Consider the following 20,968-nt stretch of genomic DNA (forward strand, 5'->3'; position numbering starts at 1 on the left):
TGTGACGTCACAAGGTACATATAATTGTGGCCAAAATTTTAAGACCAGACTTGATTTATGACCATTTTTGCATTACTTCAAAATAATGCATCAGATATTGTTTCAGTTGTATCATCTTATATCTGATGCAGTATTTTGAAGTAATGCAAAAATGGTCATAAATCAAGTCTGGTCTTAAAATTTTGGCCACAATTATATGTACCTTGTGACGTAACAGCGAACAGCATCACATTCACAGCTTGATGCGCAACGAGACCTCGCAAACGGGTATCAAACAAAAGCGACCTTAGCGAGACGAGGGCAACAAAATTTGGATTTTTTTATTGCTAAAACGCATGTTGTACACAATAACATCACGCTGAAGTCGGCTGCGTAGCCGAGTGGTGAGAACGTCTGCGCGACGTTCGAAAGGACGTGGGTTCGACACCGCTCCAGAGCGGCTGTGTCTCGGCGAAAGACACTTAAAGGCAAGCCAAAATAAGGGGAGCAGCTGACTCGAAGACTACATGTCACTTCGCTGCTTCCTGTCGTCTGTTGTATCGCATCTGTGATCGCAGTGTACTGTATGTTATCGCAATGGGCGCAAATAAAAGCATGATTAATTGAAACAAAAAACTCGCAAAGTTAATTTGGGTTTCCCCGCCCTTTAAGGTAGAAACAGTGGCGTCCTGTCTGCAGTTATTTCGTGTTATATATGGAAATATCAGTTCACAGCGACAACCATAGGCCTACACGTCGACATAGCCTACTCATAGGAAAGGTCTAGAAAAAGGTAGAAGCGACAAAATTCTAACGTAATATTGAGCTAGAGACCGAAATAAGTAATTCAGTTAATAGAAAATTGGCACGGTTGCAACACCTTCGGCACGGTCGCCACACAGCTTCTTTGTTACCTTAAGAAAGAATTTTTGTCAATTTTCTTTTGTGAACGGCTTTCCACGCTTAACAATATCTTGAGCTGCTACAAAACTAGCAGCACTGATATGGTATTTTTTTATATTTATTAAAAGCTTCCTTTCTATGCTCCGATTTTCGGTTAATTAAGGTCCAACAAAAGGCAGAAAATACTTTAGTTTTTTTATTTCTTCTCAACTACAATATTTTTTTTTAGAGTTTTGTTGACTTGCTTTGAATAGTGGGAAGATGATCTTTAATTATAATTATTTATTTGCAATCAGACTCAAAGTCCATAGAATTCAAATTTTTAACAGTCATCACACAAAATATCAGACTAACACAACATCAAGCAGGCTACATCAAACAACGTACAAAATACTGTTGTAGTGAATATAAAATGTAGAATTAAAGTAGCAATCAGAAGACACAACATTGCGCAAAAGTGGATTAATTGATCTTTTGCAACGTTCTACGAATGCATAGCAATTTTTTCTTAATAGAGCATCAAATGTTAACACGTCGTTCTGTACCTGATACACTCTAGCACTGTCGCATCTCGACAAATTGTGGATAATTCTGTACGAGTCGTTGCAAGCAACTCGTATGCGATTTAAAGTAGAAGTTTTATAGTTACACCATAGTTGCGAACCATACATTGGCATACAATATGATTGGTACATTATATTTTTAACTTCGGTAGAGCAATTTCCAAACTTGGATCTAAGCTGATTGGCAGCGACATAAAGAGATCGCACTTGCCTTTTAATATCTGCGTCATCACTGATGGTATCATCAATCAGTAGGCTATACCTAAATATTTCACTTGTTCAACAAATTTAATTTGTGTATTGTACAGCCGTATGCATGGAGAAGTCAAAACTTTAAATTTGCGACATTGATGTACCAATCCAACAGTTTTGTTACAGTTGAAAATAATGTCATGTCTAGAAGCATAGGATTCACACACATCAATGAGTTTTTGGGTACCTTTAGCACTTGGACTAAATACACACAAGTCATCTGCAAACAATAGGTGATTCAAGTGAGATGAACCAGTATTACATCCGACATCTAGGGAATTCAATTCAGTCGATAAGTCATCTATATACAAAGAAAACAGGTAAGGACTTAAAACCCCTCCCTGCCTTACTCCGTTGGTGACATGTAATGATAACATTTAGCCAGTGATGTACGCGCATACAAAAAATATTGACGCCGTCAGTGCAACCGCAAACGTTCGAAAAACTATACGCCGCATGCGTCAACGCAACTTGTAAAAAAAGTTGGCGGCGTCAGCGTTAGCGCATACTCTAGCGCAAACTCATTTTGTTTGCTAGGTGCCAAACATTCACACGGTATAAACCACTCGAAACAACACACTTTTCAAGCCACTTCGCGATTTCTCGTTACAAGAAATTATCTTTTTGGCCGAAAGGCACATCTGGCATTGAAAATATAAGTTTTTGCCTTTCGAAGAAGAGAGCTTAAAATACTTTTCCATGATTGTAGGGCCATGGATTTGTATTATCATGCTCCATTTCACTTGGAGATTAGTATTACCGTAAGTTATTCCCTGAATACAATAGTGTAGTGTAAGAAACTGTACCATATGCCTATCAAGAAAATTCTAGTATTATACTAACTGTCGCTCCTAGTAATATACTAACTGTCGCTCCCTAAAAATCCATTATAAAAAACACTATTTTTAAAATGATTCCGTTTGAATAAGACTAATGTTGCTTGTAATGCCATAATTCTCTCAGTAAGCTCTATGCTTTTTTTTGATAAGATTTTTAAAAAGTGGGTTAATGGAAGACAAAACTGCCAGACACAAGCAAGTTTAGATTCTGAACTGCACAACTCTTTGTTATTAGCATTCAGGGATAGTTAGCATTACTAGTGTTATTAGCAGTAGGCTACTCAAAAGCCTCTCACAATTGGCCCCTGGATGCATGTTTTGCTAAACTGCTCATCAAGTTACAAAACATATATAATTACATACTTACGCAACAGAATGTATAAATTGTCAAGTAAAAATTACCTTAGCTTGATAGCCTACTGTATGTAGGCCTACACATTACTACGCTACATAGCCTACAACAAGAATGACCGGCAAAGGCAAAGTAATGTGCTACATATAACATACAGAGTACAACATCATGCAAGCAATCACGGTCGGAGACCAAATATTTGAGTTTGTTTAGATACATAGGCTGCACTGCTCATTGCCTGAGAAGTTTCTGATTTGCCCCAAAATGCAAGACTTAACTAACATAAATTAAAGTGCTCACAATTGCTTACAAACGCCTTCAACAGTGCTTGACTAAAAAAACTTCACACTACGAAGCCAAGTCATTGTTTACATTTTACATGGAGCGACATTACCAACCTACCTACTTGCTTGCTTACATTACATTCCTGTTCTGACCCGTAATTTACTAAGTAATTTCGCAGTAGGCCTAAGTTGTTTTAACTAATTCTTTCTTTTTTTCTGCAAGACTTCAGTCTCCACGTGGGACTCTAGCGTCAAAGGCAGTAGTGCGATATACAAACAAACTCCAGCTGACTGAACAATAGATGATACTGTGACACAACACTAGAACAATGGGCAATTGCAAGACGTCAACATTTCGCAGTTTGACAAAAAAAATAAATTGCAAACAACAACTAAGACATTAAAAAGTATGCGTTGACGCTATGCGCTAAAAAACCGCGAAAACTTTACGGCGCATCCTCAAGCGCAAACTATCCAAAAAAATGTGGCCGCAAGCGTTAGCGCAAACAAAAAGTCTACGCCGCATGTATGCGGCGTAGAATTTGCGGCGCATACGTACATCTCTGCATTTAGCAATAGGTTTTTGAAACTTTCTATGGATTTTAACGTTATAGACTGCTGTAAATTTTCACAATCGCCACAAAAAATTTTTATAAAACTCAATTTATACGTTTTTTGAGTTGCTAAATCATGGCCAAATTTTTTTTTTAAATGTGTAATTTAATTTCCTGTAAAATAAATTGAAATTTTGTTTGGCAACTCCTAAGTTTCATTTTGAAACCGCGAAATTTGGGATTTGTAAACAGTGCTCTCATTTTTCTGAAAGTTGTCCCTAAATCGGGACTTTTGACCACTTTTAGGGACAAGTTTAGGGAATTTGATGATTTAGGGATTTTTTGCGGATTTTAGCAGTTTTGTCTTGTTTGCTAACAAAATGAATGGAAGTTTTATTTATGAAGTTTTCTTCCATATTTGAGTTCATATTTATCAAAGAGGAAACATGAAATTGAGAGAGTCCCACTTGATCATGTCTATGTGGGTGTAGCCTCGACAGCTACTCTTTCTCAATGTTTTGAATGAAATCCAGCTGGAGTTCGACAGGTGAAATCATCTTGCCTCAGTTTTATGCTGGAGCTAATTTAGAGTTTTTAATTCTGTCCAATGCAGTGAAATGCTTTCCTCCAACGTTGACAAAACTATATCCATCTTTCAAGTTTTTGGCAAATGTAGCACCACTAGATTTGGTAGACACAGAGTAGAGGAAACTAGTGCCTGAAGAGCCTACTGATAGCAAAGATGGTCGCAATGATATGGAATTTTGGAAAGAGCGGTTATCTCAGAAAACAATTAGAAGTGAATTGAAGTACAAGCACCTGCGTCAAGTAGTCACTTGCCTAATGTCACTGCCATGTTCAAATGCCCATGTTGAACGACTTTTTAGTAGCTTGAAGGACATTAAAACTGACCACAGGAACAGTTTAAAGAGAGAAAGTTTAGTTAGTTTGCTACACACCCAACAAGGTATGAAGTTATCTGGCTTATCAGCTGACAAATTAGCTCTGATGCATAAGTCGTTCACAGTTCATGTCATTTTTCGCATGTGATATTATTGTGATAAGCATTGGTAAATCTTCACTGTATCCCTGTAATGTTAAGCATCACTGTAAATTTAAAATAATGCTTTTCGCTTTGAGACTTAGACTACTGGTAGCCCACTAACAACAAAGTCATGGTTTTTGCTAGTGTTGTTGTTTAAACTGCTTAACTCTTGTTTTTTGTTTCAGAACGTGAAACTGAATTTAACAAGGATTTAGGGAATTTTGATGTAATCTAGGGATTTTTAGACGTAGCTTTGGGGAGTTTCATGTTTTCATTTATGAAAGCACTGTTTGTGAATCAGAATCAGATTCGATCAATCGAAAGTTTATTTAACAAAAGCAAGTAGTGCATGCCAGCGTAATATAAAATGAAAATATATGCAATGGTTAAGTTATGTTTTTGATAGGGAGACAGCAAAACAGCCATACGGTCTATAAGATAGTTGCCACAAAGAACATGTAAACAAGAGGCAGATGCAGACTCTGAACATCTGTGTTTATCATAAAAGAATTTAAAGCTCACAATTTTTATGTTTAATAGCATTCTTTAATACAACACATTTCCTGTCTGTTGTTCAGTACAATCATATTTATTTTTTCTGGCTGTTTGTTTCTAGCATTCTGATACATTTCAGCCTTTGAAATGTGAACGATTCTGTGATGAGAAAAAGTTTGGTAGTAGGCCTACCCTTTATTTACTTTGCAATACTCTAACTTTGTTTTGGCTTCCGTCCATATATCTTTGTTGTGATGATTTGGTGTAGGCTAATGGTCAATTTTTTCTTAAATCTTTCTTTTTTTGTGGCAGTGCGTATATCAGGACAAAATTTCTTCAAATTGTACCGTAAATTTTTAAAAGTAAAATTTTAGAATTAGCCTCTGAGGCTCTCTGGTTAGCCTATTATTTTATCATAACAGTTTGTTGTAAACATTATTAGTTTAAAAAGTTTAAACATACTTTAACTTAAGGGTGTTAAATATGCAGGGGCGCTTACAGTATTTATTTGGTCCCCAGAGCAAGTTGAAGGTTGAGATCCCTGCTTTAATTTATATTTTCTATTGAAGAGTCTCATTCTTAATGTGCACAAACTAGGTTATGTTCTTGCAAGCTGCGTCGAGTGTTGGATTTGCTGATGCTGGAAAATTAAAGAAGCAAATTGAGAGGATCAACAAGGTTTGTTATTAATCGCTATTTAAAGGCTCAAGCTATTTCGATATAACACTTTTCCAAATTTTAAGCTATATATAATTATTGGGTGTGGCTATATTTACACTATATATATAGTGTAATAATAGCCTCAATAGTGGTGCCAGATAAGAAATTCTGCCCTAATTTGAGAAAAGTTTAAAGCTGTTGAAAACAAAAACTTGTATTTTGGAATTTTTTTTTAATCCTGGGCAAAGATCAAAACCCTAATCTTATTTCTAACTCTAACCCTTACCTTAACCCTTCCTAACTTTAATCCTAACTCTGGCAAAACCTGATTGTAACCATGGCATTAAGTGTGGAAAAATAGCCACTTCCATAATTACATTATAAAACGTCAGTGGTTACCATATAGAAATTGTTATTTTATTTTTCAGAATATATTTTTAATTTTTAACTCTAATAAGCTATCAATACATCGGAATATATTTATGATAACTTTTGGTATGGTGTGTGATCAAGAGTTTTGATTCATGGCATCGTTGCAAGATAAAAATTGTTGTCCCAAATTTGAAGACGTATTCAAATCTGGAAAAATTTCCAGGTTGGATTTGCTCTCTGCCCAAGACTTCAAAATTTCTCAAATCATAAGTTATTCTCTCTATTATACATACTAGTATGTACTTGCACATGTCCAATGTCCATCTAGTAAAAAGTTGTGTGCCTTTTAGAACACTGCAGTAAGTGACTTCCTCACTGAAGTATCTGTCCACTTGACCCCAAGCAATGTGATATCTTCAACTCAATGGGCAAGTTTTCAAAAACTTGAAGAAGTTGGTGAGGCACTAGAACTTCCAGAAGTTCTCGAAACAATCAGATATGAACAACATAAACAAAAAAGTATGTGAACATTTTATAAAGATATTTGCAGATTTATTTGTACATATTTCTTTAAATGAAGTGACTATATTTATCATAATTATATAAAAACTATTACCTCGATGTTATATTTTCTGAGTTGCTCGAGCATGCAGCTTGCAAAAATTACTTTTTTCTTTAACTTGGTGAGTCGCCCTTCAAATGCATTAAGCAGAGTTAATAGAAATTAGAATCACAGTTTAACCATTTTCATGTGTCTGATTTCATAGCACAATGGTGCAGAGCATCTACGTAAAGTTTTGCAAGAGCTCAGTTCAACACTGCCCAGAGGTTTTTTTTGGCAAACTAATTGATGATTCAAAATGGGAAACCTCACTTCATGATTATATATTTGCACTGTTTCCAGCTGTCTGTTGCATCGCATTTTTAATTGTACAGTGCTGTTGCTGTATGTTGTCACAATAGGCACTCAGTGAAATGATTGTTGTTTTATGCTAAGTTATCTGGATCAAGGTTTTATTCCTATGCTTTTTCAATTGTGTTGGAATTTTAAATGTTCTTGCTGTAAACCTAAACGGCTTGATAACTGTGTAAATTAATGATACTAATTTCTAAGTGCTTTTGTTAATGTATAATATATGTACTGTAGAAACCATAGCCTCATATTGGTATGGTGCCCTTACACGGTAACTAATAGTCTCTGCCTAATTTTGTATTAAAAAAATGTCTTCAATTTAGGACTGAAACAAGAAGCAGAATCTTTAAATAGACAACTTAGTGCTGCAAAGTCACGTCAGTTGTTGTTGGAAAACCAGTTAAAATGTTTGGAAGCGACACATGTTACCGCCATTAACCATGAGGATGATCTGACAAAATTAGTAAAAGCTTCAGTGAAAGAAACACTTCATGCCAAAAGTGATCACAAAGAAGTGAGAAAGAAGGTAAGAAGGTTTCATGTAGAAAACGCCTACTGCTCTTTTTTATAACACTAACTTATCAACACAATGTTTTAAAGAATTTAAAAAAATGCAAACACAAACTGTAGTGTGTAGATAGAAGGGAGCGTTCTTCTAGTCTTGCTCCAATCTGCTGCTGAGAAACAACTGCAGTTGTTATTTTTTGACTTGTGTAAGCATTGACATCAATAATATTTAATCGTTTTGGTTTGGAGGTCTCATTCTCATCAACCCAAGGTTTTCCGCTTCTCAGATAAACACATAGTTACCACATAAAGTACATTTATGAAAACAGATTTTCACCACTTAAAAATACCACGTCTGTTTGCATGTATTGTCCGCTAACCCTTCCGGGGTTGTGCAAGTGGACAATACGATTATATGACTTCCTCTGTCGACAACAATGATGTAACCACCTTGCTCTATGATAATGCAGGTTACTTTACTTTCTACAACCATTCTATTTTTAGTATTCAAGACACATATCAGACGTCAGCAAGAATTGCACTTTGATTTCATGTGATTATGAGGTAGTATTACAATTTCAATCTTTCATTTTAATGTTTGTCTATTCAATTATTGTAAAATTTAAAAACAGAATTTGCACGGTTGTCAAGTCGGAGAGTCATGTGAGTTTGTGTTTCATGGACGTATTGTTCAAAGATAACCGCGTGGCTTGGTTGTGGAAGTGCTTGCACGATCCTCAGAACGTTGGTTCGACACGAATCGAAAGAATGCGTATGGATATGTTTGACACGAACAGATTGTTTAAAAATTTCATGGAAATTTCGCTCCAGCTTCTGAGTTAAGTTTTTATTAAAGTATCTGAGTTTCAACAGCTGTTTGTTGCAGAACAAGTGCAACAAACAATGTCTTCTATCTCTTGTCGATCTTGACACATTTCTATTGTCGGAAGATGAATATTCCTCGCAGCTGACACTGTACACGAAAAAACAATTTCATGAGGTACAACTACATTAATTCATCACTTATTCTAAACAATAAACATGCCAAGGATATCAGGAGCTTTAAACCTCTAAGCTTCTTTATTTTCCCAGCAACCAAGCATGGCCTCCCAGAGCTTCTTCCCGGGTGGCGGTCAAATTCTCGCGCCCGGCAGCCAAAATAAAAAATCCGTTAAAAATTCGTGTTTTAAAAATCCGTTAATTGATATCTTGTGTTTGCGTTGACTCAGGTAAGAACAACGCATACAAGGCTCTGAAACATATTTGCAGTTATATTTAAATTCGCTGCTTCCCATGCAGGTGTAGACCTCGTCTTCGAGTTTTTATAGGTCGACGCTCAGCCTTTTCGCGAAACTTTATCGATATTTCTCGTCAGCGTTTGAAATTAACTTTGTCTTGTTTGTGAAAAAAGGTTGCTAATGCGAGTAAAAAGAAAAAGGCTTCAAATGTCAACGGCGACCAGACATGGCCTACCGGTGGGGTAGTTTCGGAGGGTCTGCTACTATTCGGTGAGTCCGATTCGGTGAGTTCCTAACCTCTAACCCTAACTCCTAACCCTAAAACGGCAATGATAATTAGGCTACGGTACCCGATAATTAAAAAAAAAAATTGAAAAAATGCCCCGTTAAGGGATCGGACTCACCGAAACGGGCCATTCCGAGTTTCGGAGGCCATTTAACGACTTCTCGGCTGCCACGGTCGTCGAGAGCTTAGAGGCCTGCGCTTTTTTTGTTGGAAGCTTAAAAATTATTTTATTTTGCTTGTTAAGGATATTGCTTAGATAAATTGGTATCGCTTACATAATTTGTTTCGCTTTATCTGTCTGTGATCTATCTATCTGTTTATCTATCTGTCTGGTGACAAATACTGGTGGCGGTATTTAACACGTAAACATTGTCTCACCCAGACAGCAAAATTCGTCATTTTTACATTGATACAATGTTTGCAGACGCTGAATCAATGTGAAAATGACGGATTTTGCTGTCTGGAAAGTTACCAAAAATGCATGGCAATCAATGAAAAGTTTTGATAGGTTTTCAGATACATACCGATCGGTTCAATTCCACACAACGACCATGTTTAAAGCGTTTTTATCTTAAGGTTCCCAACATCGTGGAGAGTCTTTCCAACAGCAAATGTGAATTGAATAGCATTGCAGACACTGTTTTACTGCAAGATGAATGCAAAGAAGTGAAGAAAGCTCTTTTAGACGAAATAAAGAGAGCTGCCAATGGGTAACACATGCCACATCAGCAAACCTAATTTCATTACTATCCATATATTTATTGCATGCTTAGTGTGATAGAACTTGACATAATCTATAATTGTTGTTTGCTAAGAAAAGCTTTTCTGTATACTGCTTTTAAAGCGTGAAATTATTTTTTGTTCAGGTACAAAAATCGCAAAAAACGTGGAATATATTCAAAAGCGGACGTTGCTAGAACTGAAGCAACTTTGAAGTTTTTGCAAACCAAGTTGTCCGCTTTGAAATATGGCAGTTTCCAAGATAGCAGGTTAGAAGTACTACCCAGTATGATCAACATAAATGTAATATAGTCAAGATTTCATTTAGTGCAAGTTGACTGTGTCGTTTTAAAAAGCAGCAGTGTCATGTTTGTTTTTGCTGTTAGGCACATTGGAGCGTTACAAAGTGCCACTGCGAGTGTTGATGAACAAATTTCTTATACGGTGAAGGTGGTTTTGCCGGAACTTCTTTCAAAAGGCTTGCCGTTGCAAAAAAATAAGTTCTTAACTGGGGATTTTAGATACAAGCTAAGTGAACAACAAAAAATTACACAAAAACAGAAAAATGTAAGTAAGCATGGTGATTGGTGATTTGCAACTTTTTTATAGATTATATTTAGATCAATTGAAAAGATTTTTAAATTTTTTTGCGGTGAGCTCAAAAACAACTGACCGCAAATGTTCACTTTTGCATAGATTAGATATATTTGTGCTAATGTATGATATACTCTACAATCTACAATTCTACATCCTTGTCGCAAATACCTTGTTTTGTTGCATTATAGTAAAAGTAGTTTCACTCCATCCGCGCAACCAACACAAAAAAAAAACGCAACAAACTTAAAATCGTAAAATGAAGTGCAATTTGCAAATGTAAATTAAACGTGCTTTTGAAATGTTTCACTGCTCGCAACGCCAAGTCCTAACAGCAAATTTCAAAGTGCACTAAGTTTAGAAAATGGGATCAAGTTATTTTCTTCACTTTCAGCTGATCGATTTGCTGTTGCAACAATGCTCGCGGTTGACAGCACTGTGGATGATGCTGCAATTTGAAAAAATACAAGTTTCTGTTCTTTCTAACAAAATGAGAAATCTGAGCGGTTTTTTAACCGAAACATTGGATGCGTCCACCAGAAGCTTTCAAAACTTAAACGTCATACAGCAAACTGACCAATCAAACAAAGAACCGAAGGCTGTGATTGGAAGCCGCGATTATGTCATGCTGGATCTGCACAAGCTGTTAAGTAAGTGATTGTTGACACAAAAGTCTAATTATTTTAGTTATTTAGTAATTTTTTCTCGCTTAATGTCACTTCTGTTGATTGTTAGTTTTAAATATTCAGCATTCACAAACAAGCGAAGTTTACAGTAGGTACGAAGCACCCGTCCGCTGCGACTACTGTTAGACAAAGAATATTTGAAATTTGTAGATTTGAAAATACCCATGCAACTAGAACTTAAATGTTCTTTGTAGTTGAAAAGAAGAGAGGAATGCATTTCAACTTACCAGTTTTTAGGAAAAGGCTGGGCATCTTTGTTGTATACGTAGGCTGCTATGATATATTGCGTTCTTATTACGTTGCCCTATCTTTTCTCGACCTCAGCTTCAACTTCGGATCGGCCGGACGACAAAGTTGTGTTCCACACCGTCGAATCCTCGCTCCAGGCAGCATCGCTGTTGCATGAGCAAGAGAAGTCGTTATTGCCTTTCCACAGCGGCGATAGGAACAAAGATTCTCGACTGCTTCCGCTGTGAGTTGAAATAATGGATTTGTTTTACAGTAGCATAATACATGGCTTATAATTGAAGTACGTATGATTTCACGAGTCACACTGCACACTTCAAAGTTGCTATTTAAGCAATCGAAGTGTAGCATCAATTTTTGTAGCAAAGTAGTTATATGTTGGTATAGCTACATGAAAAAAGTTTTATTTTTGTAATAGAGTTCTTTAGTATTGATGGCCATGGAACGTTAAATAGGCCTTGCAATGATAACCATCTTTAGGTCGGACTCTGTACGCCATCTATTGTGGGAGAACAGCGATCCGACAAGTGGTGGTGATGACGTCATTCTCACCAGCCAATCAATATCCGATAGCTTGAATTCACTTCAAGAAACAGTGGACAGCGCCAAAATGTCGGTTCCTAAACTGTTAACAAAGGTAATGATTTTACGTTTGCATCATCATTATCTTTAAACTGCCTACCGTCTGCGTATTTTATCTTCAAATTTACGTATGGATAATGGAAGGCTGCTTAGTGCTTATCTTACCCCTTGTTCTAGCTGAAACGTCTATTTATTGCCATTAAAGTTTTTTTGCTGTCAAATCTTGCCCCTTCTAGCTAAAATGTCTATTTATTGCAATTAAAGTTTCTTTTCTGTCAATCTTTTTATAGATGTTCGATTTAGCATTTTACTTCACATTATTTACACAGGTGGATAAGAAGAGGGCTTTCCTTGATCACAATAGCGAAATTGCTCAATCGAGACTTCTGTGGATAGATTTTGTCATGCAAGCAACTTCCACGTAGTTGATGGTGATTTTCCTGTTTTGAGATTGCTTGTTGAAGAGAAACCAGTATATTCTTTCCAAATAGTTTTCTGTGCTTGATTCATCGCAATTACGTTGGCTTACATTGTGGTTTCTAACAACACGAAACACCTCAACCCGCTGTTCATGAAAAAATGCGTTAAACAAAACTGTTTCCACATCTTGTTCATGCCAGGTCGTGTTTTTCAATTTCCGTTCATTAAAATGACTAATGTTAGCATATTGCATAGTAAAATTGGTGCAAACCAGGCTATCATCATTATTATACGTTGAAAATCAGTCTAAAGCGACTATTTTTAAACTAGCTAGGCTAGGCTAATGTTGTGAAGTATGGATACTTGTATGTTGTATATAACACTTAAAGTTCAAGTTTTGCAAAAACAAAATGTGTTAAGCCACGTGTCTAGTCATTATCTCTGGCATTATTGCAATATTTGATAAACTTTTATTTTCAAGTTGTGAGCGCTAGGATAACCTAAATTTACAAACACGTTGCAAGGCGCGTTTGTCCTTTTTTCGCCAATAAAAACTTTTCAGAACCATAAGGAAGTTTGGTTGTTGATCGATACCAAACACAAAGAAACTAGGAATCTCGGGACCGCATATGGCTCGCAATAGATTAGGAGTTATCCGGGTTCAGTGTGAACCAGGTTTCACCATGTCCGGTGTTGGTCGAGTCCGTTGTTTACTCTTTGGCAAATAAGGACAATTTTTTTTAAAAGTTTTTGTTAAATAGCTTAACCATTAACTAACCGTGATTCCGTAAAATATTTTAGGCTATTTTTGTAGAGGACAGCTTACTACCGGTACTGTAGTTTAGTCTCCAAAGCAATTCCCAGCTGATTTTGCTTACATGCGACGCTTGAAAGGACGTTGGCAGTACACGGCTGTGTCTCTGCAAGATACCTAGCTCCTAATGGGAGGTGAGATCAGATGACTAGGCGACGTCTTTTCGCTGCTTCTAATTGTCTGTTTCGTTTGTACCAGTAGTATAAACAACATTGTTGCAAAATAAAATGCATTTATTATTTGGCTTAGGCTACTACTATTAAAAGAAAGTCACCTCTTTACCAAAATTGTATTACCATTATTGGTCGAAATTTTTATCAGTGCGGGGCTTAATAGACTATTCTAAAATTCACGCAGTCCAATCTTTAAATTATTTTAAATGCACTAGCCTACAGCTTTTTTGCGCTATAATAGTGCAGTCGTGGGAACTTAAAAAGTGGTGTTTGTGGGAAAATTTTTTTATCAAGCTGATACTTTTCTCAGACCTTCCCCATATTATGCAGATGGCTCAGAAAAAAATCCCCATCAATCGGGTGATGGGAAACCCCCTTTTTCCGAATGACGTCACAATCCCTTTATGAAAATTTTAAGTTTTTCAAAATAGGACATATTATACATCATTTTTTAGCTTTTTTCAAGGGGAACAACTTTTTCTATTAACAAGAACCCTGAAAATGTACAGAAAAAGAGTTATTACCGATTAAGCAAAAGGATAAATCTGTGAATTTCAGGAAAATTTGAAATTATTCGTCACTGTTGAACTTATTCTATAACAAAAATTAAACAAAGTAAGCCAAACGTAAATTGAAGCTATCATCAAAAACGACAAGGATGTTGCTTTCTTCCTCGTCTTGTCCCGTTTCATATCTTCATTGTACGAGAATTCCTTTTCTTGGGTAGGCTACCAACATCGACGTTATGCAGAAGTGAAAAAAAGTCTTCGTTCTTCGTCTAGTCTCTGGAATATGTCGTTCATACAAATTATTACTTAGATACGAAAAAGATGTGAAACTATCTTTGTATTTCAAGCATACTTAGGCTACTATACTATTAAATTCAACATCCCTGCATGACATTCACCTCACGAAGAAACACATGCCATTCCATAATTACGACAGGTGCAAGTTTTCGTTCCACATGGATTTTTCGTTGATTTCTTACATCTGCATCTAATTACTTTGGTCAATGCTTCTGGTGCTATAGGCATATCCATCATTATTGGGACAAGTTCGTTGTTGCTATTGTTTCTCCATCCCCATTCACAAACATTGAATTTAAATTCTACAGACGTAACCCATGGAAGTAGGCTGCTCTTTGGCTCGGTGGTAGCTTTTCCGGTGCAATTATCCCTTCGCATGCCATATACATGTAATTGTTATGTCTAAAAGTAAACAAAGATAAATATTACATACAGGGTATCTAGAATTGGACAATATCTTAAAAGTGTAAACATTATTATATAATCCCTATGTAAAAATACATAGCCTACCTGAGTTTAGTAAGCGTTAAATCTTCATTGCAACAATACCAGATCTTGAATGCAGTTATAGAGGCTTCTCCGACCTCGTTTTGGGAACTCCAGACATTGCTGATAATTGCAGAATTCTCTTTCAGCGTTTCTGATTTTCGCAAACTTCTTTTCCCTTTTCCACATATCGATGACGTTGTGTCGCATCGTGACCATGCATGGAGGAAAAGAAGATCTTCTTTAATATCTTTAATACTTGGGTTGGCTTCTTTGATTCTCCAGGCTTTGTTGAAGCGCTCCTTGGTCGAAGTAAATATCATCATGAGTGTCAGTCTTCCAATGATGCAGTGACATAGTAACTACATCAGTATCATCATCAATGACATTTACTGGACCTTTTCGAAGAGAAGCATAATCAAGGGATTTCGCTACAATGAAACCGTCAGCATCATCAGAGCATTTTGCCTCGCGTAATTAACCGCCATGCGATGTGCCTTTTTCCTCTGCTTTGCAGTTTCATTCTTGTGCATTTCGTTTTTCAATATTCATTGTGTGAATTGAATAGGAAGTGAATTGCTCGGATCAATTTTCACAAACGTGCTCTGTGGAACAGAATTTCGGCGCAAGTGCTCGTGACTTTTAGTACTTTCGTCATGATAGACATCAAACACAACAACAGCATGGGTATAATGGTTTTGGATATATTTCACATACGAATTTCAAACTTCCGAAAACTTCATTCCTTTTTTCCAGCGAACTTTATGTAGTAGGCCTAATGCACCACCGTCGATAATAGAAGTTGCTAGTTGATTTCCTCTAAGAGTCTAAGGCATGCGACGAAGAACCAGACAAAAGAATTTTTCGAAGAGAGGGTCTGTCAGGCTTTCTCATCATGCCTTCCTTGAACATCGACATTGGCTCTGAAGTCAACTCGAATTCGAAAAAGTGCTCAAAGCTTTCCTCGCTTTCAGCAACAGCAAACATCCTATTGAACATGACTTTCGAACCAATACCACTTGCACTACTTTTTGTTTTGTTTACTTCCATTAAGAATTCTAATGGTTTGATCAATTGATTGATGCGATAATAATTGCTACCCCACCTAAACTTTTTTGGATATTTTGACCAATTTGCTCCGCTTGTTCACAATTGACGTCATCTTTTCCAGCGATGGACACTAGACCGTTTGAAAGAGAAGATAGGTTTACATCTGGTGCCAAGAATGGGTTTTTCGTTGTTAACCAGGCCAGAAACTTTTACACTCTTCGTAATCCCTCTTTTTTCTTGAAGCACCCAACTCTTCATGCTGGTTAGCCTACTCTCTCTTTAAAAGGTAAAAGCTCTCTCTTTAAAAAAAAAGTATGGAAAACCTTGATGACTAAATTGTACAGTAGATAAAAAGATTTTTGATACCTCACACTCCCATGACTTCTTCCGCGCGCATTTTGGCATTGGTTGCTTGCAGTGATTCTTTCACTTAAACAAAACGTTTTGTTTCAGCAGTTTTGAGTTGTTCGATTCTTAAGTTGTAAAGGAGACTCAATTTCTCCAATATTTATCATTTATGTATCTTCTTTAATCTCAGCAGAGTATAAAACTTGTAAAAGTTTTTCATCCATACGACGTCATGAATGAAATTATATCTCAAATCGGCGTAATGACGTGACATCATCTAAACATTTTACCGAATAATAAATTAACAAATTCGATCGTCAAAAGTGGTTTGGTGGTGGTAAATATTACGTAATGAAAAAAATGTGATAAGGTTGGAAGACATTACGTCATGTATTTTCAATACAAATATGAAGTTTAAAATTTATTCTTTTGTAGTCGTAAATCCACCTTCAAAGCGGTACTACAAAGAACAATTTTCGATAAGGGGGGGCATCAAGAATAAGTCGACATGACTTTTAACCCTTAGAAGGTTGGGCTCCTGGAGTCTTGCTCAGTTTGGGGGGGGGCTGTCATTTCTTCTTATGCTTTAGGAGTGATATCTCTGTTATTTTGGCACGGTTTCAAAATTTGGGATTCACTTTGTAAAATTATTCACGCTGAGCATATCCGAAAATTAAAACTATGTGAATTTTAGAACTGCTCATATACGTTGAAATGTTGAGGTCACTTATGAGTGTAATTTGTAGCGTGAGTTTACACATTATTTTTTGGTAGAGTAATGAAGAACGTGCATAGTAATGTTGTGATTAATTTTTTTTACATTATTTTACATACAGCCAATGCCCTTCACGCTGTGAAACAGTTAGGATTAACGAGACATGTGCCAAATTAATTACTTTCATCCAGCTGGTGGGAAAATGTTTCAAAATAGAATATGAAATATTTCAGAGGATGTGCTGAGAAATGCCTTATATCTTTCAATTGATAACCTTTATTCGCTCAAAATTTCAGCTCAATAGAGGTGAATAAAAGTTAGGAAAAGTCAAGAAATCTCGTAGTCGCAGCCTCAGTGGTTTTAGAGATACAACTGTTGATACAAAAAAGTTGAATTGACAGCCCCCCAACCTTCAAAGGGTTTGCATTGAGTCAACAGATCTATGCCTTAAGGTTTACGTCAGCTTCGGAGATCAGTAAAATATAAGGTTGTCATCTTCAGTGCAACAAGACCATTGATTGATTGGTTTAGTGAGGATTCGTAGTCCCATTGCTTTCATTTTGAGTGATCACACTGATTTTCAATTTATTCCTACAAGACGTTACGTAATGAAAAAATATATAACTCAGGTTGGAAGACATTACGTCATGTCTTTTCAATTCAAAATGAAGTTTAAAATTTATTCTTTTTTTCATAGTCGTAATCCTCCTTCAAAGCGGTAATACAAAGAACAATTTTCGATAAGGGGGGCATCAAGAATATGTCGACATGACTTTTAAGGTTTACGTCAGCTCCGGAGATCAGTAAAATATAAGGTTCTCATTATCGTGATTGTAAGCCGCGGGAAAATTTTTCTCTAAAAAACAGATTCCCGGGAAGCTAAACATTTTTTCCAGCCCTGGTAGAAAACAAGAGAAATTAAATAATATACCACTGTCTTGCATGTCTTGCACCAGTGGCGTAGCCAAGGGAGGGGGGTTCGGGGGTTTCAACCTTTCAAATTGAATTTACGGAAGTTAATACATTGTTTACAGGAAAAGTTTTAGCCTATGATGTAATTTTTCGTCAAACTGTGCAAGGATGCAAGCCATCTGCAACTGCTGAGATCGCTTGTTCGATCTAGATTAACATCTAAACAGCTATTGGTTATACAAAACTTGAATATATCAGAAATAGCCTAAAGCAGTGGTTCCCAACCTTTTGGTCTAGGTGACCCCCTTTAAAAATTTTTGTAGATACCGCGACCCCCACTTATATTCTTTCCTAAATGCAAGTATACAGTAGCCTACTATTAATGATGATGATGCCGTATGAGTGATCTTTCCAGGCTATATTGGAGGGCAGGAAATCTTCAGCCACTCAGCAGTCTCGTCGTCCAGGATTCTCAGACCATGCGCACCGTGTGGAGGCCGGTGGGTTAGGCAGTGGTGGATGACATGGTCTGCGGTCTGTTCCGTGGCACCACACTCGCATTCTGATGAAAGAGCCAGGCCCCACCTGTGCATATCCGAACGAAAGCGGCCGACGCCAGTTCGCAGGCGGTTAAGCCTGACCCACGCAAGCCTTGCGAGAGACATCCCTGGTGGACGGGGATCGGCGTCGGGTATGAAGTCACGGAGCGTGGAGGTGTGATTTTGCCACTCCGTGTTCCACATGTGGTTCGTCCAGTGTGCCGCACTTAAACCAAGTTCTTCTGCGTTCTTAAGGAGTTGTTGTGCGGCAGGCACAAAGGGGCGTCTTGATTTCAGCCGCTGCTTTATAGGTGGTGGTCTCTTGAATGTTGCATGGAGGAGATGGTCCGGGTCCAAAGCGCGGCGAGCGAGAGAAATCGTGGCTCCTTTACGGCGTAGCTCAGCGGGTTGGATGCCTGATAGGATGTGTAGGCAGTCCGTTGGAGTGGGACGCAGGCATCCAGTCACAGTACGCAGTGCGTCGTTGATGGCAGTATCAATCTAGTGGGTGTGAGAACTACGACACCAGACCGGCGCGCAGTACTCAGCGGTGGAATGAACAAGGGCTAGGGTAGCTGTACGAAGAGTTTTAGCACCAGCTCCCCAGCCGGAACCCGCCAACCGCCTTAAAAGTGCGACGCGTGTAGATAGTTTTTTGCGCAGTGACTTCAAGTGCCAGCGGTACGTGAGTGACCTGTCCAGGGTTATGCCGAGGTATGTAGGTTCGGCACAGTAGGGCAGGCGTTCCCCATCAATCTTGATGTTTATCTCACGCTGTGCCTCCCGGTTGTTAAGGTGGAAGGCCGCCGACACTGTCTTTGACTTGCTGAGCTGTAGCTTCCATTTCTGGAGGTATGCTGATAGTGTTTGCATGTCTTGGCTGAGGTTCCTCTCCACTGACTGCCAGTTTCCTGCTGAGTCCAGGAGTGCCAGGTCGTCTGCGTAAGCATATTTCTTGGAGTTGGTGGGGGGCAAGTCGTAGGTGTATATGTTGAACAGGAGAGGAGCCAAGACTGAGCCCTGTGGGACGCCGTTTTTAAGTCGGCGTAGTCTGCTTCGACGACCGCTACCGGTTGTGAGGGTAAAACTGCGGTTTTGCACAAGCTCCATCATCATATGGACCATGTGTTTGTCAGGGAGCAGACGGAGTAACTTGCAGGTAAGGCCGCTATGCCATACGGTGTCATAGGCAGCCGTGAAATCAACAAACACGGCGCCAGCCTTCTTCTTAGCCGAGAAGCTGTTCTCAATGTCTTGGGTCATAAGTGTGACTTGATCTACGGTTGATCGTCCGTGTCGGAAACCAGCTTGTTCACGAGGGAGCTGCGGATCTATTATTGGTTCGACACGGGCGTAGATGAGTCTTTCGAGGATCTTGAAGGGGATGCAGAGCAGTGAGATTGGACGGTAACTCTTCGGGTCCCCTGGGGGCTTCTTCGGCTTAGGGACTGCAACCACAAGGGCTCTTCTCCAGATTCTGGGAATTCTCAGGTGGCGCAAACAGCAGGAAAGGAAGTCTTTTAACCAGGACTTTAAGGAGGCAGCAGCATGGAGTATCAACTCCGGGCATAGGTGGTCAGGGCCCGGGGCTTTACCTGGCTTTATGTGCTGGAGGGTGGCGGAAAATTCTTCCGGAGTGAACTCACCCGAGATGTTGTCCCCGTCTGGGGTTGTTACCCTCCAGAGGTCCGTCATTTCTTGCAAGACGGATCTATCTGATTCACGGTCTTTCGATTTGTATTTCCCGTTCTCCACAAGTTGTGAGGCGATGGAATTTGCTGAAACGGGACATTGTTGACGAGAGGCACGTGATCTGCCAGTTAGGTTGTTCAGTGTACTCCATGCTATGCGGCTGGAGTGCGTGAAGTCGATTGATTCAACGGCTTTTGTCCAGCGCTCCTTCCTCTTTAAGTCCAGCCTTGCCAGCAGAGCTGTGGCTGAGCTGTTGGTGTCATTGCCCTGAGGGGCGTGGAGGAAGTCGGAGTAGAGGCTTTCGCACTCCTTATCCCAGCACGGTATGTAGGTCTTTCGTCGGCCGCGGGAGATGGATTGTTTTGCCGCTGATGTTATTGCATCACAAAAATCCTGGTAGGCTTCTTCCACGTTGTTGGTGTGAGGGGATGGGAGATACTGTGTGGCTTCATTGGTGAGGAGGCTATAGTACTCCAAGTTAGCCATTCTGAAGTTCCATCGATTAACAGGCTTGCTCGGGACAGGCATTATGAGCGTAGGAGCCGTGATAATGGAGGGTCGATGTTGGGACCTGAGGAACTTCTCTAGCACACGTCTGTCCGGTTGGCAATTATCGGGGTCATCACTTGCAAAAGCCAGATCGGGGTTTGTACCAGTGTTCCAGCGTCCAGAGAAGAAGCTCGCTGCACCCTTGGGATCGTGCAGTAGGGTGAGGTTATTATTGGCTGACCATGAGGCCAGGCTTTCTCCGTCGGTGTTGGTGGTGTTGTAGCCCCAGTCAACGTGGTGGCAATTAAAATCGCCAGCATAGAGGCTGGGTTGGAGGAACACTGGGATGGCTGTTGGTGTTAAGCGTGAGGGTGGTGGCTTATAGACATTGATGATGTGATAGCCTGATATGTCTATGCATAACCACTCTATCTCCGATTGGGCACTGGACTGG

General features: G+C 38.7%; 1 protein-coding gene across 1 annotated transcript; it reads left to right on the top strand.

Annotated features, from left to right (window-relative positions):
- Window positions 1-5,817: 5,817 nt before the first annotated feature.
- LOC145782454 (HAUS augmin-like complex subunit 3) lies at window positions 5,818-13,049 on the top strand. The gene is made up of 12 exons (XM_082594246.1): window positions 5,818-5,944; window positions 6,649-6,817; window positions 7,535-7,737; window positions 8,223-8,282; window positions 8,605-8,718; window positions 9,819-9,952; window positions 10,109-10,231; window positions 10,349-10,529; window positions 10,951-11,206; window positions 11,567-11,714; window positions 11,969-12,125; window positions 12,400-13,049. The coding sequence occupies exons 1-12, from the start codon at window positions 5,867-5,869 to the stop codon at window positions 12,493-12,495; spliced, it is 1,719 nt and encodes a 572-aa protein (XP_082450372.1). The 5' UTR covers window positions 5,818-5,866; the 3' UTR covers window positions 12,496-13,049.
- Window positions 13,050-20,968: the final 7,919 nt, after the last annotated feature.

This window comes from Aplidium turbinatum, chromosome 13 (assembly GCF_918807975.1).
Source record: "Aplidium turbinatum chromosome 13, kaAplTurb1.1, whole genome shotgun sequence".
Classification (NCBI taxonomy): domain Eukaryota; kingdom Metazoa; phylum Chordata; class Ascidiacea; order Aplousobranchia; family Polyclinidae; genus Aplidium; species Aplidium turbinatum.